The sequence below is a fragment of the Trichoderma asperellum genome, chromosome 4 (genome assembly GCF_020647865.1).
Source record: "Trichoderma asperellum chromosome 4, complete sequence".
NCBI classification, from domain to species: domain Eukaryota; kingdom Fungi; phylum Ascomycota; class Sordariomycetes; order Hypocreales; family Hypocreaceae; genus Trichoderma; species Trichoderma asperellum.
The window spans coordinates 4074151-4097641 of NC_089418.1; the positions used below are offsets into that span (position 1 = coordinate 4074151).

Below are 23491 nucleotides of genomic sequence, written 5' to 3' on the forward strand. Positions count from 1 at the left end.
GCAATTGATTCGCCGAAACTCCAGGGTGCTTCGATGGCCTAGCCAAGATCTACCGATGTTCGACAAGTGAGAAAAAATTCTACGATACGGCTCTAGCGCCGCAGATAAGCATAGAGCATGCAAAAACGACGTATCAGACCGCGGCCAATCAGTGTAAAGGATATCCGATGCCGTTGTACGGCCCATGGGTTTTTTTTTTAGACCCATTCTAGGGTAATTATAGTTTGGCTGCTGATTACTAGGCACATGTTGCATGCTGCCCCAAGTAAGAGTCTTTGATGGACTAGAAGAATATCTTCACATAAATGACAAAGCTTCTATCAATCACACAAGGTGAGATGGCCGGGTGGGAGAGTCTCTTTGCTTATGGCTCTCAAATTGTTATTTAAAATGTTATTTTGTACAATCTTCATATAATCCCAAGTAATAAAGCAGCGTATGCGAAAGGTTTCCCGATTTCTCTTCGTCATTACTTCCCCATGAAAACTGAGACTTCAGCCTTTGTTTCACCCTGCAACAAGTCCATTTTGAACCGGGTTTGTAATGAAACGAAAAAATGGTCAGCATAATTGCTTGCCGTAGTCGGCTGCTGTACCCGACTGGGCTAGCTGACGTCGAGAAAGGAGGACCAACAACATTGAGAGGCCACAAGTGCTTTATATATATGTATATCCCCGCTCAACACTCCTTGCTTTATCTCTCTCAATTTGCCCCCAATTAAAAAAATAAACGGAAGCAATAATTACAAGACCATAATTGAAGCCATTTGTTTTAGCCACAACCCTTTTCATACAACGATCGTTTGCGCTCTAGCATTCGACAAAGAAAAAAAAAAAATACAGCCAACGGACATGACCGAGAAAAAATTGCATGTAGCATGGGGACCCTACTGTGGACCAGACACGGATTGCTTGTCTGAAGAAGAACAGCTGGATCAATTCAGAGTTGAGTTTTTTAGAGGCCCTGGTGTGCAAGTAACAGGGTGGCCCGCCAAAGGTGGTGTCTACATCCTGGAACGCTGCTTAGGCGTCGAGCTTGACTTCCTGGGACTGGATCGATTCCACAATACGCCGCGTCCGTCCGGTCCCGATGCAGCAGCCGAAGAAGAAGCGCACTGTAATAAGAGTAAGAATCACTTCACTGAGGCTTATAGCGATCATATTGCTATATAACAGTAGCATGAAGAAGGGAGGCACTGATTCAGTTATATCTATAGTGCGACAGCTAGGTGCCACTTGGTGGAAGAGCGAAGATGCTTATGACATGGCATATTTCACGTCACCCAAGGGAGAAGATGGTCGCTTTTTGAGAGTTGGCTGGGAAGCTGGAGGCGGGGTGTGGGTTTTGAGCACAACAAGACAAGGGGCAGATGAAAAAGGCGCTGCTATCATTCAAAATGCATATACTATGGAGGAGAGGTGTAAGGCAATTGAGAAACTAGGGGGGTGTTTTTATGCGAATCCAGTGGATTGTCTGGAGTTGGACTTGTCTGATATATGAGTACACTAATAAACAAAAGATTGAATAGTATGAAGGAATTTGATTCAAATTCTACGAGGGCAGTCTCTTGTCATATACTATATATACATTGGAAAAAAGACACGCGAAGTCTCATATATCAAAAAATAATCGCAAGCCGCGTTACAACCGGCCACGTTATTTCCTTTTCTGATGCTCGGGTAAGCAGAATCTCATAAATTCAACCATATAAATGATATGCCAGATTTTTGTCCAAGCACAACTGTATTGCCATACACGAATGCACATATGGTCCTATATTCTCGAGGAACCCAAAGCAGGCGCCTTCCATCTTTCGTAATCCACCCATCGGTGACTGAAATACCTTGATCTTGCATGGACCTTGAGAGGTCTGCGTCTGGACTCAGAATCATTTCATCTTCCTGGAACAATCTCACCTTGTATTGATGCCCTATGTAAAGATATCGGCCATCTGGCGAGAACATGATAGAACTACACATCTTGTCTGGAATATCCAGCCCGCATGTCTTTCGATGCGATCCCGTTGTTGTATCCCATAAATCTATTTCGCAGGTCTTAGCATTGAATGGCACGCAATGTGCCGACGCCAGCATGCTGCTGTCAGGGAAGAAGGCCAAGGATTGGAGTACATTTAAGCCGCGACGATTATTCTCCCACACGCACTCGTCTGTTTCTATGTCCAATAGCATTATTTTTCCAAACTTGAATCCCACCGCCAACCTGTTGCCATTTGGTGAGAATGCAATTACTGACACAGCACCATACCTGCCGTGCAGGGTTCTCCGGTAGGTGCGCTCCTCAGCCGCTATATTCCATGCCTGTATTTTACACGGCCATTCTGATCGTGAAAGCTCTAGATCACCGCTTGATCCTAATGCTAAGATCTTACCATTCACTGAGAATGCAATGGCGGTATGCACTAAGCAATAGTCTTCCTCGCCTTCTTGCCCGGTCGTAGCCCCTGGCCAATAGTCCTCGATTGTTCGCCAGCACTCCCCTGTCGCAGTATCCCATATCTGCACTGTATTAGATCTTGCACATGCCACTGTCCTGCCATCTAGTGACGACGAAATTACCCTATATGCATCGGCAAGACGATCGGATTCATACTTCTCTTGCATGCCCATTGTCGCGTCCCATAACCGCATTTCGACACTTGCTGATGCCAGTATCTTATTGTCTGGTGAGATCGCTATTACTGAATTGAGCTCGCCCATAGAAGTTGGCACAAGAGTGCCCATAGCCGGATCGTATAATTTGCTGCTACCCAACCCAATTCCTAATAGGAGCTTTTTACTATCTTGACAAAACACAATAGCTCTTAGTCGCTCATCCTGCCAATGAAATTCTTTGAGGGGTGCACCCGTTGCTGCATCGCATAGTCGTAATTTTTGCCTGCATCCTGATGCTAGTTTGCTACCGTCTGGCGAGATCGCAATGGCTCTTACTCTGTAATCATGACCTTTGACTGTTTGTCGACATATGCCTGTTGTCGCATCCCATAGTTGAATCAATCCAGAGTTCGATCCTGATGCCAGTGTCTTACAATCTGATGAGAACGTGAAAGCAGTGACATTACAATAACCCTCATTCACCGGCGAGCGCCCATTCAGCCGCACCATACGGTTGCCACGGACTGCCTCTGGCATCCCACTGTCTGGCGATAATGGAATATATGTTATCCAATAGTCGTCGCCTTTTGCAATTTCTTTCTCGCTTCTTTTAGTATCCATTCCTAGCATTGGATTTCCATAGGTGGCAAGCAGAAGCACTCTATTATCTGGCGAAAACGCAATGGCTGAAACCTCATCATCATGACATTGAATTGTCCGTTTAAGCGCTCCTGTTGCAATATCCCAGCAACGTAGTGTTTTGTCCACAGACTTTGAGGCCAGCGTCTCACCATTGGGCGAAAATGCGAGAGCCGTAACTTCATCGTTGTGGCCCTTAAGAGTCTGCAAGAAGGCGTCTGTTCTAATGCCTTGAATATCTTTTACAAAAGAGAGTCTCTCATTCCATTGGGTTGCTTTGACTTGATCATGCATTGGACTAAATATAAGAGCAGAACCGTATACCTGGAGCGGTGATTCGGCAATGAGCGCCCCATTGCGAAGCATAAATTTTTCTATGGTGCTTAGAAGCCCTGAGAGCTGAGTATTTTTATTATGTGGTAGCTACTAGCCGTTAGCATCTCCGTATAGTTTCAGACCCCAAGCACGTACCTCATGGAGAAGCTTTCGTATGGAACGCAAGCCTTCTAAAAGCCCGTCAAGCAGAGATAGACTTTCTATCCATCGGAGGAGATGGTTCTTCAAAAAAGGCTCCAACGTCTCATGGAGTAGTAGCTGGGCTTCATACTGAGAGCTTGCGCTGCATGTATCGCAAAGATGATAAGCCCAATAAAAGCATGAGTATTTCATCGAAGCTAGAGGATTTGGGTTAGGCGCTTGGATATCTTTTGGCCTAGGTCCAAAGTCTGTAAGGCAATATATATTTTTTGATAGCTTTGATATGGCTGTGACTGATCGCTTGAACACATCCAAATGCCTTTGGGCGACGTCAGTCGAATATATCTCTGCGGACAAAAAATCCTTTGCTGATTGATGGATAAAGTAGACGTGGTCTTCGCTCAGAGTGAGAAATGAACCACACATTAGTACAAGCTTGGTAATGGATTCGAGGTTCGCCGAAATCTTGTCTGGCATGCCAGCGAGGACTCCTATTTCAGCCAAGCCGAGTGGATAGTATGTTGTGAGTATTGCTGAAAGTAGACTTTTGCAAATCTTTTTATTTCTTCCCGGTAGACTGTAGATTTGGTTTATCATCCGTTTGTACAGTGCTGCCAAGTCCATTGGCATATCATCAACAACCTCCATTACGTCCCATTCTTGAACCTCTTCAAGGTCTTTCATCACTAGAGATACCCATAAAAATGTGCCCTTTGCTTTTTGTTGAATCAACTTGCGTAATTGATCTTGGAGGCCGTTGTTATTCTGTATTGAACGTAATCTTGATACTCTGTGTTTGATGTATGCATCCACGGCCTCGGATACACACGACGCATTTTCTTTAAGCTCGAGGCTAAGTATGCCCTGAGGTATATGTGACTCGAGTCGCTGCTGGATGCTGGGTATGTTCCGACTAGATATAATACATTTAACGTGGGGAAATGAGAGTTGTTGTGCAACGGCATCTAAGAGCTTGGGCAAGTCTGTCTCGCACTCGTCTAGTGCATCGATGATCAATATTATTTCCTTCACTTTTGAGTCTTGTAGAATAGCCACAAAGGTCTCAGACAAGGCTACCCATGCATTTACATCTGAAAAGAGGTCTTTGCCTGCATGCTTATACCTTGTCTGAACATGAGATATAAGCGAAGGTTCCTGAACAAGGATGAGATATATAAGGCCACGTAGTACAGCGGTTGCGTTATTGATGCGTGCGTCAGTGCCCTGGCAGAAGAAGTATGATAGGAGGATGGTGTTGTTATTTTGATCAATCGGCTGTGCCAGCTTCGTCATTGGCATCAATTCATCGATTATGCCACAGAGCAGCATTGTCTTTCCCTTGCCTGGATTGCCCTTGATCCAAAGTATTCTGTTCTGCGCATTATTGCGCCAATCTTGGAAATTCTCATTTTCAAGGATCCAGCGGTACGAATCTTTTAGCAGCCCACCTTTTGTGTTTTGGATGCGTGTTTTATCATCGCGGGGATCAGTTGATCGCAAGTCCTTCAGGCACTGGTTTGCTTGATCTGACACGTGATGATGTACATCGCCCAGATGCAATGTGGCATTATTTCCAAAGTCATTATTTAAAACACTGCGAGAGTTGGAAACCGCCTGACTCATTGCGGTTGAGATGCCAAACAGCATAAAATGTCAAATGTCTTGATGCGGGTCGTTGGACACGAAGCCTTGGAGACAGCAGGAACTGATTACTTGTATATTGCATAACTGGGGCCATATTTGCCCAACATCTGCCTAACCCCTCACTTCGAGGACACCCAATTAGGTATCAAATACTTCAGTGTGCTTCCTTGCTCATCTGCATAGGCCAAAGAGGCTACATAATATTCAATGCACAAGCTTACGTGTGTTCTTTCAAAATCTAACCCTCTATTCCTCTAGGACGCTTCATATGAAGTACTTCAGCTTGAGACAAGTATTGCGGCCTTAGACATTATCTTGGCTCTAATTAATATTGATAATGCATGTACATATAGATAGTGGTACTGGAAATTGCCTCAGCAACACCACTAACACCTGGCTGAACATCATGAAATGGGTTAATAGCCATTGCCCTGGTATATTTAGGTCAGACTCTCTATGTATACGTGTGTTCTCTAAAAGGATAAATACGATATCCAGATCCCCCGAAAAGAAAAACAGAAAAACAGAGAAGAAGAGATGGAGGTGTTAGTGCGCTTTGTAGGATTCTATACAAAGACATAGGCTGCCAAAATTAATCTAACCGAAGAGTTGATATATATTTTCAGCGCCAATCTACTGGGCGAATTCTATTCTAGGGCCCTGGTAATGCTTTTTTGCAAATATGAACCAGTTAATAGCCATAACGATTGCGATGATTGCTAACACCACTGCAGCATAATCTATAACGGCCCAAGATCAGCATGTCTTTCATAATAAGTAGCATCAGAAGAACAAATAAAAGGAATCGACTCACTCATGTTACTGCCCGTCACAGGCAAAAGAGTCGGAAACGTAAAAAAGATAGTTTCGATAACCGCCGCAACAATCGTCCCAACATTACAAGCCCAGCCCACCACCTCAGGGACCTTAAACGCCCTCTTTCTCGGAAGCACTTTTTCACTTCTCCGGCGATATATCAGCAATGCAGCAGGAATCGCAAAAGAAATCATCTGCATCAGGGAGAACACCCCGACAAGGGCATTGAACGCAGCTGAGGAACCCAGACTGATACATCCGCAAACAAAAATCAGCCCTGCGTCGAGAAGGAGGGCCGCCATGGGGATGTCGCCCAGCTTGGGAGATAGTTTGGCGAACTGAGAAGAGAAGACGAGGCCGCGATCGCGGGCAAGGGCCCAGAGGAGTCGAGACGTGGTTTGCTGGGTGGCGGCGATGATATACGTGAGGAGGATAATGATGATAATGAGGAAGACAGTGCCGGCGGTGTCGGATTTGCTAGCTATGCGCCATAGTTTGTAGACGGGTACTCTGTTAAAAGTACACATTGTGTAAGCCAAAGCATAAATACGTTTCTCACTTATATAGGAGGAAGAAAAAAGAAGGGAGTTTTCTTATAACTGACAAGTCATTCGCCAAAACATCCAAACTCGGGAGGCAATAAGCCATGGCCACAGAAAAGACAAAGCCAGAAAAGAATCCAATCCCGATTGTGGACATGAGCGCCTTTGGCACCGTTCTGGAAGCATCCAGTGTTTCTTCCGCAAGATGAAGCGTGGCGTCGAGACCTCCAAACATGTACGCATGAGTAGTGAGGCCTGTGAAGAAGGACACAACGGGCGTCCAGCCTGAAGAAGACTCAAAGCTGGTCCACACCCAGGTCGAAGACTGCTTGTCGCCTCGGGCGAGACAAACGACAGAGACGGAAACGAATGTAGCCAGGGTAAGAAAGACTTGATCAATCGAGATTAGTATATTCCCATGCACATGTAGAGAACGCGACTTACAAGCTGCATCATGTATCCAATGCGTCTTCTTCAGCAAGAACAAGTTATACAGCAACGATATCACATTAAGTGCTTGAGAAATGAGAAACAGCTGCCAAGCGCTCGCCTGAAATCCATTATAAAACTCAGCAATGGCAGCGATACACAAACTGGTAATACTACAGACACTAGCAGAGCATATGATCCACGAAACCGTCGCTATCATGCCGCAGACGTAAGATATCGACTTGTTGAACCTTTTCGGCGCCATGATGCTCGCAAAGTGATACTGTCCCCCAGCGGTAGGATACACGCTCGCAAGCTCGGCCAGAGTGACGGCTGCGGAGCCGTACATGGCGGTGATGACCAAGTTGCCGTATATCAGCGAGACGGGACCTCCTGCGGTCAAGGCTGTTGAAAATGCTACTGCGACGGCTAACCAGCTGTTGGGGATGTTGAAGCCGAGGGCGATTATCTGAAAGGCCCCGATATCGCGAGGGACAGCTTGAGGATTGAGCTGGGTCAGTTCTACTGCTTGCTGCGTGCTCTCAGAACCTGTCGATTCTAGCGTATGCCCAAGTTCCGTCTTATCAGATGATTTTCCATCTTTCTGATCCATTTTATTTGGATATAGAAGCCTGAAATTAGGTGTCTTTCACCGAAGAGCTGATGATATATCACGAACCAGCTTCCAACGGCGTCAAGAGAATAAAGATTACAAACACTAAGATAGAAGGGCATTGACTAGCTATTTATCACCAGCGAGACTTGTACTCCGTATAGCTATTTGAATCGCTTGCCAGCCCACAGACATGGCTCCCTGTCCTGTGTCTCAGTAGGCAAGACATGATAGGGGGCACCTGGATGATAGATTGATGTCGAAATTGCATATCAAGAAGTATAATTGAAAATACCTATATTAAAATGACAAGAGAATCTGTGTTGTATTTATATCTCAACTTTCTGCGTATATCATTCATGACAATGGTAACGCCCCGGTATGACGAAATAGACCATAGCCACCCATTGCCATCATTCCGATCATCTCGAAAAGTTGACTACTACCGGAGATAATAGCACACCTACCCAGTGGTCAAAGTCATCTTGTGGCACACAGAATCGACGCGATGGGCATAGTATGAGGATGAAATCAACTTCCGTCATGTTGGCGACACATAGTAGACCTGTTTATTTTGGGGGTCTAGGGAAATTACCCATACTTGAGACAATCATCTCTTCTAGGCCAGGCTACTTATCAGTTTGTGCGACAATTTGCAAGGCCATTGCGTCGCACAGCACCAATCATTCTGGCCAGGTGGTGTAAATATTTGAGATCTTTTTCTGGTAGTAAAAGGGAGGTAGATGCTTCTGAGAGGGAAATGCTCATGATGGATATGAGCATATTAAGACGTACTTAGCTCCGTAATACGGTGAAGTTTGCGTTACTTGTTGGATCTGGTGTCAAGACTGCGAATGAACGTGTCACCAACAGTTTAAGACAGCTCTCTAATTGCAATGGAGACTGGAAGATAAGGCATTTCCGTTCTAAGAGACCATCGTAGCACAGCAATCAAAGCGAGGCGCAGCTTGAGCCTGGAGGCAAATCCTCCACTGCCCTTGCATCTCAGAATCTTAGATTCCATCCCTTGTAAATTGGCCACTGGCCCATAACTCGATCCCACCCACCATCCAGTGACACATCGGGCTGTACGGGGAAGTCACTCGCTGATAGCAGGTAGCCACTCGCCAAGACACACGGTCCCTCCACTGCGGTTGGACGGCGGGGAGCATCATCGTCACTGCAGGCCAGACGCACCACCGGCTCCATCGCCGATTTTGGTCCCATCGCCGCCGCTTCTCCACACGCACTAATGGGCGCTAGATACGACACGGCGCAAGCTTGTTTCCAGCTGGAACGCATCGAAGAAGGACGCAGCGAAGACGCAGTTTCGTCTGGATAGAGCTCTCTTTCCTGCGAGGGGATCCGGCTGGATCAAGCTCCCGGAGAGGTTGGACCGTCCGTGGTCTGTGCGATGCTGCAAATGAAGTGCGACGTTGGCGCTGACATCGTGTCCAATAGCTCAAAGCCCAAAGGCTAGAAATTGGCGGTACGTGTCCAAGCTCCGACGTTCCGCACTTGGTCTTTGGCTCGAGGCGAAAGCTCGACGGTCCGTGCCCGAAGATGTGCGACACTTGCAGTTTAGCTTTCTGATGTTTGTCAGATCTTTAACGGGTAGCATACGGTGATGGAGGTCTCGACCTACATAGCCGCTGAAGATGAAGAAACGCCTTGACGGTGATTGCAGCAAGGTGAGCACTAATCTCAGGTAGCAGCAGTGCTCTGTACCAGCATAATCTGTGCGAGTACCCGGTAGGTAACGAAAAATACGAGGCCGACTCGAGATGCGGCTGCTGGCAGTCTGTGGCCCCCAGCGTTGTATTTGCGCTGCTCGTGTGCAGACCGACCTCGGACTAGTATTCGTTAGCACAGAGGGGTGTCAGCCAGGCACAGACAAGAAACAGCTCGTAGAATGAGGAGTAGCATCTCGTAGTTGACAACAGGAATGGCGTAAATAGTCTCGAACCGAGGCAGCTCTTCATTCGCCCGTGACCACTTTCAACAGCAAGATGCCAACGATACGGCTTGTGTTGGGTTGGCAGGTGAAAAAGTTCCCCAGCGCCATGCAAGCCATGCCGTTGGCCGCTAAACCCCTCGCGGCATGTTCCTTCAGAGGGCCAAAACCGCCTACAGTAAACCACATACCTAAAACATGGGCTAATTTTCATTCGCGGGGGCCTCGCAATTCTGCAGCCATCGCCGTTAGCTGCAGCAGCTGCCAGAGGGATCCGCAGCTCGTTTTGGGGACCGTTGAACCTAGCCTGGGGTTTATTTCCCTCTAGTCATTCATTGTACGGCCCCGTTACTCTGTTCTCCAGCAGCTTGTGCCCTCCAACGGTTGTTTCTTTTTCCTCTTCTTCTTACATTAGATGCAGCTTTCCCTCGGTTGCTGCTTCTGGCCGGTCCATGCGTCCTTCGCCTCGTTGTCGGCCATTGCCACTGTCATGGTAAACAGAGCTGCGTTTCGCATCCTGTAAAACTGTGGCCTCGAGTGTCTTCGCTGGCAGCGGCGGGAAAGCTCACGCGAGTCACTAACACTGACGAAGCTTAGGAGAGAGTCGAGACACAACGAAACAAAGGAGCAGCCTGCTTATAAGAGACTCGCAGTCCAATCCGGTGGATGTCTGTCTCTGCGTCTCTTTTTTTTGTGTCTAGGCGCACTGACTTAGTCGGCGGGTCGAGATATCTGAGCTACAGCCGCTGGCCAGCTGTGCGACACTGGTACCAGCCCAAACCAAACGAATCGGGGCTTTGAGCTGCTCTCTGGAAGGGGGAAGGCACTTTTTAATTATAAAGCAAACGGATTTTTTTCTTTTTTTACTTCTGGAAAACATTTCAACGCTACGATGGCGAGCCTCGCAAAGGAAACAGGCGAAGGAGTCCAAACCACCGACATGGCTGCCGACGAAACCCCCCGCAGCGGCGTCTTCCACAAAATGTCCAACTCGGCCAGCAGCACCGAGGCCCTTCGTTTCTGGCGTTCCAAGAAAGATGCCTCCCAGGACTTTAGTCTTCAGGAGCGTGAGACGCCCAGCAGCGACGAACAGAGTCCCGACATCGAGAATGGCACCTCAACCGAGTACCGGGCGTATAAGCGGCGGTGGTTTGGCCTGGCTCAGCTGACGCTCATGAACATTATGGTTTCCTGGGGTGTAAGCCAACTCCAAGCTGCATATCTTTGGACAATCACCTCTCGAGATTTCCGTCCTCTTTATTCGTTACGACAGACAGGCTAACAACATATGACTCCAGTGGCTCACCTACGCCCCCGTCGTCAGCGACTCTGCCACCTACTACAACGTCACCTCCTCAGCAATCAACTGGCTCAGCACCGCCTTCTTCCTCTCCTTCGTCGCCATCTTCCCCGTGAGCGTCTGGGTCGTCAATCACGGCTTCAAATACGGCTTCATCTGCTCCGCCTCCCTGCTCATCGTCGGCAACTGGATCCGCTACGCCGGCTCTTCCAAGTCGTCCGACGGCATCTACGCCTGTGCCATGGTAGGCGAGATCTTGATTGGCTTTGCCCAGCCCTTTGTGCTTGCTACGCCTGCCAAGTACTCAGATCTCTGGTTCACCCACCGCGGGCGTGTGGCTGCCACTGCTCTGGCCACTTTGGCGAATCCTCTGGGCGCGGCTTTGGGGCAGTTGATCAACCCCCTGTGGGTAAGCTCACCTAAAGACGTCTCGCAAATGGTCCTCTACGTCTCCATCATTGTAAGTGTTTCTGCTCCATCACCCCTATATAGGATCTGGTGGTAACCATGACACATTAGTCTACGGCCTGCTCGGTTACTGCCTTCTTCATCCCCTCCCAGCCACCCACTCCCGTCGGCGCCTCTTCAGAAACGCCCAAGATGCCATTAATCCCATCCATTCGAACCGCTATCCGCTCTCCGGAACTATGGCTCGTCTTCATCACCTTCTCCGTCTACGTCGGCATCTTCAACGCCGTCTCCAGTCTTCTCAACCAGATCCTAGTCCCGTATGGCTTCACGGATGACCAGGCCGGCATTGGCGGCGCCGTCCTCATCGTCGTCGGTCTTGTCACCGCCGCCATTACGTCGCCCATTCTGGATCGCACGAAGCACTTCCTTCTCTCCCTGAAGATCATCGTCCCCATCGTAGCGGCATGCCTCGTTATCTTCATATGGATGCCCCAAACGAAGGCCCTTGCCGGTCCTTATGTCATTCTCGCCATCATCGGCGCAGGGTGCTTCGCCGTCGTGCCGATTGCTGTCGAATTGCTTGCCGACTTGAGTCACCCCATCAGCCCTGAACTCACATCAACTGCGGCCTGGGCCGGTGGCCAGCTCTTCGGCGCCATTTTCGTCATTGTTAGCGACCCGCTCGTGGCCGGAAACGGTGCTAATCCTCCCAAGAACATGAAGAACTTTCTCATTTTCCAAGCCGTGCTTGCCGTGGCTGCAACCCCCCCGGTTCTTGTCTTGGGCTGGTTTGGCCGAAAGGACAAGGTCGTTTTGCGAAGACTACAGGCTCAACAGGAGGGGGAGACATGAGCTGATACTACATGCGGGAGCGAATCCGTATAAAAATTTCTCTCTTCAAAACTGATCTTATGAGCCCACAACCACTTTGGGATATCATCTCGAAGCAATGTTTCTAATATTTCGAGTCCTTTTTTTTCTGTCTTTTGCAACGTCTGGAATGTGTATATGAATGACTGCTTTGATATCCAGCAGGGTATATATAACGACATACTGACATCTCAATGTAACGTTTAAAAGCCAAACGATACAAAAGAGATGGTATGATTAGTTTTGTCAACTTCAGGGTGGTAATAAGTAGTATTAGTATTAGTGATAGTGATACCACGCTTGTTTGTTTGAAACTTGTATACACACAATACCCTATCTCTTGGTTCTAAACCGTCTTGTGTCCCTTTTTTCCTTCCAATATATTCTTCAAACACCGTAAACCAGTAATAATTAAAAGTTTGTGTAAAAAAGAGAAAAACACAAAAGGTATAACATAACAAGGTATCAAATATCGCTCACTCCTTTTTATCCAGCTTTATTATCTTGGCCCACTGATGCCTCAGCCTCTCCATCTCTTCCCACGCCCTCGCTCCCATCTCCTCAAACTCCACCAACGACTCCTCCGTGGCGTTCTTCGTTCCCAATCGTCTCCCCACAGATTTATGCAGCACCCCCGCCGCCGTATCAGCCGCAATCGTCTTGTCCGTCTCGACCTTGCCTTCCCATCCCCAGCCGTCAACCTCCGTCTTCTTCACATCCGACACGAGATGCCTGTCCGTCGAACTGCCCCATTTGATCCTATCGGCCTGCATGTCGTCCAGCACGGCCTGATCCTGCAGCGCTAGCCAGGCCGCCGACGTGGCACCCTTGTAGCCATCGACGTTGTGCCACGGGGAGCCAATCCAGCGAGCAACCACCAGCGCAAGCTCATACGCCCAGAAGAGGAACCACGGCACGGGGAACAGCGTGCTGGCCACGACGCCAGGGTGCGTGAGGTACATCTTCGGCGGGACGGGCTTCTCGGCAGCGTCGCCGCCGGATTCCTCGTCCATCGTCAGGAAGGGCCCTGAGAATCTCTGCACCGAGGGGAGTGAATATGACAGGGAGACGATGTCGGTCAGGCGCTTGGCGGATTCGTAGGCGGCGGGCTTGAGGAAGCACTGCATGTCGTCGGGGTTGTACACTTCTTCTACGGCCTCTACGCTGGATGACCAGACGATTCGGCCGCGGGACTGGTTCGGTGAGTGGCGAGACAGCAGCGGGAGCAGCTGATGGGCGAGGACGTAGTGTCCAAAGACACAGGCGGCAAACACTTCGCCGAGAAGAGGCTTTTCGGGCTGTAAAGCAGTTTCATCGTCGTTAGCACATCTTTCTACTCCCTCTCTTTCCCCCCGCCAGATCAACAAAGAAAATAAGGCAAAATACATACGTATCCATAGCTCTCCCGCTCATTCAAAATGCTCGTCGGCAGCGAATTCTTAAACGTCGGGTACGTCACCGCCTGGACCAGTCCCTCGGACAGTATCTTCCACACAGCCTTGGGATAGTTGCAACCCGACCAGTTCCCGTACGCCGCGTTGAAAATCACTGTGTCCAGCCGCGGAATCCTCACATTGCGCAGATACTCGCCCTCCAGGCCCTCCGGGTTGCTCACCCGCCCGCGACACAGCCTATCGGCAAAGGCATACACGCCGTGCAGGTCGCACAGGTCCACCGTCAGGCTCAGCACGTGGATGCGCCGCACCGCGTCCCGCCAGTTGTATTCCTCCGCCTTGTCGCCATTGCCGGCATATCGGGCTCGCAGCGCCGTCGACGTCTTGGCCGCGTACTCGGCGTGTGCTCGAAGGGCCGAGATGGCCACCAGGGACTTGGAGTCGGACCGCGTCGTCGGGATGAGGACCAGGTGCGACGTCAGCGACCGCGTCGCCAGGAAATCGTCGATGAGGCGTTGTCCCGTCCCGAGGCCAATGCCGCTGTATCTCGTGGCGAGCCAGTTAGCATTTCGCCCGCAACGAATCAAACGACGAGCGAAGGATCGCAGCCGCGTAAGGGGTCAGCCGCCACCGCCGCCGCTATAGAGGGTATTCTAATACTATACCTGTTTGCGCCAGTAATCAGAACAAAGAGCTGCTCCTCTGGCGCGACCGTCTCCCACGGCGCTACTGCCGATCCTTCTGCAGCTGTGGGAAGAGGAGCCTCGATCGTCATTGTCGCGTGTGTGTGTCCCGAGCCAGGCACCAGGGGGGAAAAAGAAGAAAAAAAAAGCAAGGTAAAAAAAAAAGAAGACCGGCGCCCCTCAATTCGAGTCGCAAAAAAAACCTTGAGGTGTCACTGCAGCACAGACAGCTTTACGAAAAGAGAAGCTGAAAAGCGGGTGTCGCTCGGATGGCTTTTTGTACGCTGGCAGAGCCACAAAAGGCTAGAAGCGCTTTTGGGATACGAGTACGGCGCGAGGTTTCAATGACGAGTGGAATGAAATCGATGCTCGTCCGAGTTGGTGGCGCGGCTGAGTGGCTTTTTCCAATTTCGGCCCCTTGGATTGTCTCACCCCGCCGCCATTCGATGCTGGTGAGATGGTTGAATGTTGCCGTAGCTGCGAACGGGTGCTGGCCTATTAATAGGGACGTGTTATTAAGCCTCTATCGTAGAGTAATAGGCCACTAAAAAAACGGGCCTTGAGGCTAAGTAGCGCTATAGCCTTAGTAATATAACTATTGTTGGAATCTGTTCAGTGATTTATATAGAAAAGGAAAATTAATATTTCATTCTGTATTGGTAACCCTTAACTAGTGTTGGAGAGTAGTATATTAAATTAAAGCTATTTGTAATATAATTTATATAATAACGGCTCCAACTATGGAGTTGTTATTTGGCTGCTAATCCAAGACTGTAGATGAGGCTGGCCTCGATCAAGCCGGCTGACTACAATCAGACATCGTGGCTTCGATCAAAATAGCCGGCTTCAATCAAACAAGGTGACCTCGAACGATCCTGTTGACCTCGATCAGACCGGCTAACTACGATAAAATCAGGTGGCTTTGATTGGCGCAGCAGCTTTGCTCACCACTATGAACGCTTTGAGCGGGCATCAAGATTTTAATATCTATAAGCCCGGCACTAAAGGACAGCGGGTGTATTAGCAATTGTTGCAATGGCTTCCGGATGACGAATGGATTAACGAGATTCATGCAGAGTTTAGAGATGCGAATCTCTTTTCTGTGTTGATTAAGAATATAAACTTAAAGAGGCTTGCTACAGCCATCACTTGTGAACGCAAGATTCAATTTAAAAACATTCATCACAGCATTATTTGCCAATTAAAGATTGTACACCCCATGTGCCTTCTACATTGCATTTTGCTATTTGCCAATTAATCTTGGACTTTATAAAACATGTTACCTTGCCGCCCCCTTTTGAACCATCTCGACTCATTTAATCGAGACTTCTGTTCATCCATATTTGCATGCTCTCCCGCTTCGCTTTATGCTGTTTAAGAGAAATACATGTCATCATGGCTGCTCATTTACTCTTTCGACTTGTTCTGTCCCTCTCGGACAGCAGCCAAAATCAGATCCTTGGCCTTCTCCACACCCTCGCGAGTGCCGGTGATCTCAATAGCCTCGTCCTTTGCTTGGTCTCGCGGCACTTGGATCTGGCAGTTGCTCTGGTTCCGGATTGACTTGACCTTGCTTCCGTTTTGGCCGATGACGTAACGGTAAGTTCGAGGGTCAGGAAGGATAAGATAACCCGTAGAGTCATTGGCCTTGGCCTGCTCCAGGGCCTTTTGGATAATGTCCTTGGCTTTGGCGACATTTTCAGCAGTTCCGCGCAGGATCCATGGAATGTCACCCTCCTCGCCTGACTCGATGCTCACAATCTTCCAAGAGTGAACATCGGTCGATGCATCGGCATCATCTGTAATCAGGGGCAGAGATCCCTCAACAGCCCTGGCTGACGGCGTGGGCTTGGCAGGGATGCTCTGGCCGGCATGGTCCACCGTCACCTGGTAGTTGTTGCGAAGTTGGCGGAACAGCTGTCCATTGTTGGATACGGCATGGTGGGCATTTCGAGGAATCTGGAGCGTCTCGCCCTGCTGTTGCTTGATCAAGCCAGCAATGTGCTCCTTGGCCGAGGCCACGTTCTCTGGTCGACCAGAAATCTTAACTCCCGTCTTGCCGTCGCCCTGGCGAGGAATGTCAATGGAGACGCTGAACTGCGACTCAAGCTGGCGCTTAGCATCTCCGCCTCGTCCTATGAGGGTTCGGTGCTGGTCGATGGGCACTTCCACAATTTCAGTTACCTGGCTTTCACGCTCCGCCACAATCTCCTGGATACGCTTGATGATGTTCTGAACAACTTGAGTGCGACCCTCTACCTTGATAGTGTTGCCATCTGCCTCTTGCTTGGGGAACTGGATAGTTCGGGCAAGTGCACGTCTATCATCAGAACCGCCGGCTGCGACAACAATCTCGCGAAGGGTGGATCCTATATCATTCGTGTTAGTTTTAAAAATTATTCTTGCTAGTTATCGTACGCATATAGGAAAAGGAAAGAAGCTTACCGCTTGTTCCAATCAGGGCTCTGTGATGCTTCTTGTCCACCTCAATGGTCTGGACAACAGTGTCATCAAACTCCGTTCGCTTCTCTTCTAGGATCTGCTTCGCCTTCTTAACCTGAGCTGCAGTTCCCTTGATGACAATCTCAACAACTTCAGTATCTCGGTCTGCTGGAACATCAATTCGAGCACCGGTCAACTGTCGAAGCTCATCCAAAGCAGCACCGCCTTGGCCAATCAGGGAGCCAACTTGCTTCTGCTGCACTCCGACGGTGGCTGTGTGCGAATGCTCCTCCAGGTACTTGTGAAGGGAGAAGATCTCGTCGCGAGCCTCATCGGCGCCCTTCTTGGGACCACGAATAATGACTTCGTCTGGAGCTTGCTGGCGGCGGGGCTTGCCAGCGTCACTTGCCGCATCGGCATTGGACTGGTCATCTCCGCCCTTGGCTGATCGAGGGAAGAAAATGAGAACCTTGTATCGAGTCTGAAGGCGGTTGATCTGGCTTCCCTGAGCACCAATCAGCTCTCTGTGGTACTTGGGGTCGATCTTGAGAGTATGAGTTGTCTCATCCGCCAAAGTTCGGCTAAGGTTCTGGATGTAGGTTCGAGCCTTCTCGGCCTTGGCCTGAGGTCCCTTGAGCTCCACTTTGCCGTCTTGAACTTGGATTTCGACGTCAAAGCGATCACGAAGCTCCTTGATGTTGCTACCACCCTTGCCAATGAGGTGGTTCGCGAACTTCTGGGGGAAGTCAAAAGACAAGGTGTATCCACGCTCCTTCTCGTCAATCTTCTCCTGCTCAATAAAGGCAGTGGCTTTGCTGGCAAGAGATTCAACAGCAGACTTGGGTCCTCGCAGAGTCACAGTGGTGCCAATCTTGGTCACTCTAACGGGGATTTGAGCCTCAGAGCGGCTCTCCTGCTCCTTCTTGATGAAGCGACGCAGCTTCTCGTGGAACTTGGCGGGAACTTCAAGAGCCACGCTGCTGAGTTCCTCTTGGCTGCTGATGAGGCTAAGAATATGCTTTTGGGCGTCATCCAGTGCTTTCTTAAATGCACGTGCCTCAGCATCCGTAGGCTTGACACGAGGAGGCTGGTAAGCGCCTTCAGCAGGATCGGGGCCCTCGAAGACGAGGAGCACGGGAAGATTGGACTCTGAAGCTTCCGGTACAACAACATGGACACCGAAATCCTTCTTGATTCTTGGCGTGATATCGTTGCGCAGATGCTGGTGGAAGAAGGGATCAACGGGGACAGTCTGCATGCGCGACGGCGGGTGTCCGTTCAGAATGGCAGTAATCTCCGATTGCGCACGAATGGCGTTCTTACCCTCACGGGAGTACAGCTCCCAAGGTAGGGCGCCGTCTTGAGAGAATGGAGTGTTAATGTGAGTGCTGTAAGTCTTCTCGAGACGCTCAATCTCTCTGCGCTGACGAAGGTACCTGGTGATGTTGGCAGCGTGAGCAGCGGCTCCGCCAGGGGCATTGCGGTGAGATCTTGAAATGTCAATGTTTGACATTTGCATGCCCATGGCGAGGTCCATGGCTCTCTCGAGACCGGCCTGCACCTGGGAGGGAGGTCCAACGACGGTGATCATATCATCGTCTTCCTCTGAAGGGAACAGGATGGCACAGCCAGTCTCGTTGAAGAAGTCCTCCAAGGGAATGCCACGCTGTCCGATAATGAACTGGTGCCTGCCTCTTTGGATGGAAAGCTGTTCGGCTTCCAGCTGCCTCTGCAACTCAGCGGCGCGGCGTTCAATATCAGCTCGAGCCTTCTGCACGGCAGCACGGTCACCAGCAAGCAGAATATGCTCGTCATCTACACCGGCAGGGGCAAACACGGGCCGTTGACCAGGGGCTGGTGCAACCGGAAGGGGCGCGGATGAGTACAGCTGCTGTGTGGGGACACGGACCTGAACTCCATTGGCTTCTTCGAGTGCCTGCGCCAGAGAGTTTCCAGGTCCGGCGATGAAGGGGTAAAAAGCAGCAGGGATGCCCCGCACTTTGGTCTGAACGTTAGCAGAACGTTCGCCAACAATCTTGAGAATCTCATCCCGGGCATAAGCAGCAGCGAGGGCATGGCCCTCCACGATGACATCGACTTCGGCCTCGCCGTCTTCATCATCAATAGGCTGGCTCTCATCAGACTTGGGCAGCTGGATCTTGGCACCAGTCTTCTCCTGGAGAGACTTGATTGTGGCACCACCCTTGCCGATGATGAAGGCTCGGCTGGATTGAGGAATGGGGACCTTGATGGAAACCTTTAAAGGGTAAAGAGGAAGCAATTAGCAAGGGACGCCAGGCCAGAAATGTGGACAAATTTTGAGTACATACCTTCAATCCGATCTGACCAACCAGATCCTTGAGTGCCTGTTGAGCGGCTTCCTGAGGACCAGTAGCAATGAACTTGAGGTGACCATTGGGAGACTGGGTCATGGTAATGTTGGCACGAGACTTGCGGTTGATATCCTTGAGGATATCGGGGATTGGCCGTCTAAGCTCGGAACGAGGGCGAACGTGATGAGGAGCGAGGGTGTAAGTCTCAACCCTGCGTCCAGGAATGGCCATGGATGGAGTGGGTGCCTGGGCAGACGGAGTCGAAGTGCCAGATGCCGGAGTGGACGAACGAGAAACGCCATTGGAGCCTCCGTTGGCATTGCTCTTGGCTCCCCAGATGGGGGCAACGCTAGGGCTCTTGCCTTTAGGGGCTCCAAGCTCCGGGAAAAGCTCGTGAGACTGGGTATCAAGAGCGGCTTGCTTTGGCTTGCCAGCTGCCTTGACAGCGGGAGAAGATCCAGAAGCAGAGGCCTCCTCAGTCGGCTGCGTGGGCAATTCGTCATCCGGCACATCTTCAACAGTCACATGGTGCTGCTGGAGACGTTGGGCAACGGACTCTTCGCCAGCATTGGCGAGGCCGGCAGCGACAGATTCTTCGGAAGCCATTATAACACTCGAATGGGGGGCGTCACACGTGGATGGAGACTAGATAGGAACACTGGGTCGACAGCAGTAACAAGTTAGCAAAAGGCACTGGAGGTTCTCTTGGGCAGCCATTGAGGACAGTTGGGGCGGGAAATGCCGCGAGCAGTTGGTTCAATGGCTGCAATAAGGCATTCGTCGTCAAACTCACCACACTGCAGTATGTGCGGACAAGTACAGGTAGCCTTTGGGCTTTGCGGATAGCGGCACAAGACGTTACGAGACCAGATAGCGGGGATTCAGGCGATGCTTTTTGTTAGAGTCTGTGGTGTCTAGAACATTGTGCAGACAAGCCAACAGACGACGAATACCAGAGACCAGAGGGGAGAACCAGAAGACAGGCGGCGGCCGGGCGACGACAAGCAGAGCCGATGAAGCAATTTGGGGAGAGATGAGGATAGTTGAGGGTGAGGTGGAAGTTTCTCCAGCGTTCTCCAAGGAGCTCAGTCCCTGAAGGTACGTACCTCGCTGGCCTTATGCCACGACGACGACCCCAACAAGCTCGGAGCGGGACTCTGAAGTGGCGGCTGCCAATGGCACCACCGCCGAACCATGGCCGTGCTAGAGCTCCGCTTCTCTGCCGCGCCAGAAGCCAAAAAAAAATGCCCATTGCCCCGAGAGGAGATGGAAGATTGAAAAACGGATCACGAGGGAAATCATGTGATGCTTATTGGGCTTTGGGGCTGTCTTATCGCCCTTATCGAGGGACTGCAGCGGATATACCTACTGTTGATATAGAGTCGGAGTATAAGACCACATAGGAATTAATTGATCTTTATCCCTCGAATATCTACCAAATCTTTTATTTCATTGACATTACTGTTATTAATACCTACCTAATAGTATATAATAAGACTTTTTTTATCAATTGCAATGCAATTTTCTTTCTTCTGAACATCGCCGCGGAAGCAGTTTAAACTCAAACTTTATACGTGCACAATCCGTTGGGTTCTCTCAATCTTCATCTGGCTTTCATACCATCGCTGCCTGTCGTCATAGTTACTAATCGAAGCTACTGCGTATACCATATACCATTTCTCTCCATTTCGCGAGGAGTTCACAACTGGTTCTCCTACCACAGGCGCAGTGCACGGGCCTAGGCACCTACGCATCTAGTTGGCGGTAGGAGACCGCAGTCACCGAGTACAAGCTTTGAACTCGCGATGCTGAAAAGGCAGAAGGGAAAACCAAATCATACTAGAGTTTTTACTTGCATGGAAACTCCGAGACAGGTATGTTATCCTCAGATAGCATTGCTACGATGTCGCCTGTTCAATGAACAGACATCCTAGTATACGTGCCATATGTCAACTTATACGGATTCCATTTACCGCCAAGCCGCTGGCTGAAGCAAGACGACCCCTGTGCTGGAGCTTCGCCAAGCTCTCTTTGCCGTCGTCAACACGGGGTAGATTTTGAATGCTGTAGTAACTTGAGATTTATCCAGATTTGCAATACACTCAACCGTGCCTACTTGCATACTTTTATCAGAAAGGAAAGAAAGGAAAGAAAGGAAAGAAAGGAAAGAAAGGAAAGAAAGGAAAGAAAGGAAAGAAAGGAAAGAAATGGAAAACAGATAAAAGAGCCGAGGCCCGGCTGCCAGATTAAACTGATAGAAGAGTCGAATAGACAAGTGGTGGTACTCCTCTTGGTATCCAACACTACTGTAGTGCTGGTATTGATCAAAGGCGCGTCTCATCGAGAGACAGGCCAAGCGCCCGATCCTGTCTCTGCCATGTGTCGACCTGAGACCAAAACTCAGGCTAGCAAACGCGAAAAAACCACCCTTTGGCGCCTGCGAGATCTCAATGGCTGCGTTCGGCCCGCCAGTGCCGTTGTAATAGTCTCCGTGAAGGGAGCGCTAGGCGTCACGATCCCTTGCTTGTCTGGGACGAGAGGGCAGACTTCAAGGGATACCCCTGGTCAGATCGAGCTACTGCTGTGTTATACGAGGAGAGAAAAAGCAAAGAAGTTGAGGCAAAGTTTTCCGTTTACTGTACGCTTGGCTGAGCGTCAAAAATCAATCGCTGCATATTTCATAAGCACAGAAAAGGTCAGCTCAAACACGCCCATCGGCAGCCCGCTTGTTACAGCTGCAAACAAGAAGCTGGTGATGGAGAAATTGCATGGAATGGGAGCGGGGTGTCTTAAAACAGCCCCAGCACCATGAAACAATGCAGCTGTCCACCGGCTTGCAACAAATTAATGAGCTGAGATGCGATGCCCTCCATCTCGTATGTATGGAGTACGTACAGGTATTACAAGTACAATAGCAGCTCCCCCTTTGCATACCAGACGCATTGTGAGAAGTGACCATTCTTTGCGATCGATATTGTCCTGCAGGGATCGCTAAAAGACCCAGCGGCGGCTCGTCTCTGGAACAGCCTCGTGTCTTCAGCGAGCCACGCCCAAAGTGCACTAGGCTGCATAGAACCCGACGTCGTCAAGTCCAAAGCCGCCAGCAGATCCTAATAAACCTTCTATTATATACGTGATGCTGCGAGATGGCTCTGAACATCATGCGTAGCACGGCTGGCTTACAAAGGCTATAAGCGTTAAGCCCCCTACATACTAGGCGTAACTTGGAGCTGGAGGGCTTTTTGCCCTTCTTCTGTAGGGCTTACTACATCAATTGGCCGTTGGCTATTGTTCTTCCAGCTCCTTTGAGATTTTAAGTCGCAAAAGCCACCAACAGCGGCGCTAGTATAAATCGCACTGGGCCACAAAGCAATGGAGAGGAAAAAAGAAAAAAAAAACGGAGCAAAGCCAGAATCAAGAATCGATACTGTGCTTGTGAGAGGCTTTTTTTCCCCCGGCTTGTACGTATTGTATAGCTGGGCATCAATTTTCGAATCTTGGTATGTACTTCGTATTCTCGGCTGCAGTTGGCCCGTTACATGATTCTGCCCAGAATCGTAAGGAATAGCGCCTGATGAACGACTGGGCCTGTAAGTGAGCAGGGCTGGCAGGGCCGTATTTGGCGGCGATCTGCGCCAGTGACGATTTCAGCAGCAAGCAAGCTGGGAATTCTGGGCGCAGCACAAGCTTCCCCAGCAGACGACCGGGGGGCCAGATACGGGGCAACTGGATCGATTGACTGGGCACACTGTAGCACTCGGCGCACGCAGAGACAGCAGACAGAGGTGCGATTTGTCCGTCACAAAGCAGATATGCTCCTACACAGCCGTCACAGCGCATTGCGTCTATCGAGGCGGTTTACTTGGCCGAGTCCCCAGTAATAAACGCCTCATGCAGGCCTCATCCTGGCCCGGCCTTGACTGCACGTCTTCTTTGTGCCACTAAGCGCGGGCCCCTCCCCCTCCTTCATACAGCGATGCTCACCAGCCTGTCTGCGCTATATCCACCATGTGCCCGCGCCAGCTCCGCACTGTGTCTCTACAGTGCTTGATTTGGTTTCTAGCTTCATGTTCCTTATCTTCCCTCTTCTGATATACCCAAAGTACGAGTATATGTATATGTAGATGGTGAGAGAGAGATTCGAAAAGAGAGAAGCTGCTGCCATCGACTTGGGTCAAGCAGGGCATGCAGGTGAGAAGGATCATGTCCATGTACCAATCACGTAGTAACGAATATTGAGAATCGCGGGCCTTGATCAGGGCCATGGCAGCCTTCACCCAATGGAGGAGCATTGACTTATAGCTGGCGGCGCAACTCGAGACTGCGCGCGTA

At 50.0% G+C, this 23491-nt stretch overlaps 6 protein-coding genes across 6 annotated transcripts; 1 reads left to right on the forward strand and 5 right to left on the reverse strand.

Annotated features, from left to right (window-relative positions):
• Window positions 1–2419: 2419 nt before the first annotated feature.
• On the reverse strand, window positions 2420–5351 carry TrAFT101_007728 (uncharacterized protein; the record flags this gene model as incomplete). The annotated part of the gene is made up of 3 exons (XM_066128129.1): window positions 2420–2516; window positions 2611–3674; window positions 3723–5351. The coding sequence occupies 3 exons, from the start codon at window positions 5349–5351 to the stop codon at window positions 2420–2422; spliced, it is 2790 nt and encodes a 929-aa protein (XP_065984245.1).
• A 654-nt stretch (window positions 5352–6005) lies between these two features.
• On the reverse strand, window positions 6006–7772 carry TrAFT101_007729 (uncharacterized protein; the record flags this gene model as incomplete). The annotated part of the gene is made up of 4 exons (XM_024908426.2): window positions 6006–6112; window positions 6187–6698; window positions 6793–7120; window positions 7175–7772. The coding sequence occupies 4 exons, from the start codon at window positions 7770–7772 to the stop codon at window positions 6006–6008; spliced, it is 1545 nt and encodes a 514-aa protein (XP_024759167.2).
• Window positions 7773–8704: 932 nt separating this feature from the next.
• Window positions 8705–9791, reverse strand: TrAFT101_007730 (uncharacterized protein). The gene is made up of 2 exons (XM_024909996.2): window positions 9418–9791; window positions 8705–9361 (listed from the first exon to the last, which is right to left on the reverse strand). Exon 2 carries the CDS (start codon window positions 9072–9074, stop codon window positions 8778–8780), a length of 297 nt encoding a protein of 98 aa, XP_024759166.2. The 5' UTR covers window positions 9075–9361; window positions 9418–9791; the 3' UTR covers window positions 8705–8777.
• Window positions 9792–9954: 163 nt separating this feature from the next.
• Window positions 9955–12650, forward strand: TrAFT101_007731 (uncharacterized protein). The gene is made up of 3 exons (XM_024900505.2): window positions 9955–10924; window positions 11025–11486; window positions 11546–12650. The coding sequence occupies exons 1-3, from the start codon at window positions 10619–10621 to the stop codon at window positions 12287–12289; spliced, it is 1512 nt and encodes a 503-aa protein (XP_024759165.2). The 5' UTR covers window positions 9955–10618; the 3' UTR covers window positions 12290–12650.
• Window positions 12575–14831, reverse strand: TrAFT101_007732 (uncharacterized protein). The gene is made up of 3 exons (XM_024906016.2): window positions 14367–14831; window positions 13698–14247; window positions 12575–13605 (listed from the first exon to the last, which is right to left on the reverse strand). Exons 1-3 carry the CDS (start codon window positions 14474–14476, stop codon window positions 12784–12786), a joined length of 1482 nt encoding a protein of 493 aa, XP_024759164.2. The 5' UTR covers window positions 14477–14831; the 3' UTR covers window positions 12575–12783.
• Window positions 14832–15085: 254 nt separating this feature from the next.
• Window positions 15086–20271, reverse strand: TrAFT101_007733 (uncharacterized protein). Its single transcript, XM_024900514.2, has 4 exons — window positions 19953–20271; window positions 19157–19817; window positions 16830–19083; window positions 15086–16753 (listed from the first exon to the last, which is right to left on the reverse strand). Exons 2-4 carry the CDS (start codon window positions 19763–19765, stop codon window positions 15792–15794), a joined length of 3825 nt encoding a protein of 1274 aa, XP_024759163.2. The 5' UTR covers window positions 19766–19817; window positions 19953–20271; the 3' UTR covers window positions 15086–15791.
• Between the last annotated feature and the right edge of the window lie 3220 nt (window positions 20272–23491).

What these genes read in the sequence shown, in the direction of transcription:
- TrAFT101_007732 (XM_024906016.2), bottom strand. Translation starts at nt 14,476, where the DNA reads ATGACGATCGAGGCTCCTCTTCCCACAGCTGCAGAAGGATCGGCAGTA. An exon ending in CTGATTACTGGCGCAAACAG is followed by an intron (nt 14,248 to 14,366) that starts GTATAGTATTAG and finishes GCTCGCCACGAG; the next exon opens with ATACAGCGGCATTGGCCTCG. An exon ending in AGCGGGAGAGCTATGGATAC is followed by an intron (nt 13,606 to 13,697) that starts GTATGTATTTTG and finishes ACTGCTTTACAG; the next exon opens with CCCGAAAAGCCTCTTCTCGG.
- TrAFT101_007731 (XM_024900505.2), top strand. Translation starts at nt 10,619, where the DNA reads ATGGCGAGCCTCGCAAAGGAAACAGGCGAAGGAGTCCAAACCACCGAC. An exon ending in ACATTATGGTTTCCTGGGGT is followed by an intron (nt 10,925 to 11,024) that starts GTAAGCCAACTC and finishes ATATGACTCCAG; the next exon opens with TGGCTCACCTACGCCCCCGT. An exon ending in TCCTCTACGTCTCCATCATT is followed by an intron (nt 11,487 to 11,545) that starts GTAAGTGTTTCT and finishes ATGACACATTAG; the next exon opens with TCTACGGCCTGCTCGGTTAC.
- TrAFT101_007730 (XM_024909996.2), bottom strand. Translation starts at nt 9,074, where the DNA reads ATGCGTTCCAGCTGGAAACAAGCTTGCGCCGTGTCGTATCTAGCGCCC.
- TrAFT101_007733 (XM_024900514.2), bottom strand. Translation starts at nt 19,765, where the DNA reads ATGGCTTCCGAAGAATCTGTCGCTGCCGGCCTCGCCAATGCTGGCGAA. An exon ending in TTGGTCAGATCGGATTGAAG is followed by an intron (nt 19,084 to 19,156) that starts GTATGTACTCAA and finishes TACCCTTTAAAG; the next exon opens with GTTTCCATCAAGGTCCCCAT. An exon ending in AGCCCTGATTGGAACAAGCG is followed by an intron (nt 16,754 to 16,829) that starts GTAAGCTTCTTT and finishes CGAATGATATAG; the next exon opens with GATCCACCCTTCGCGAGATT.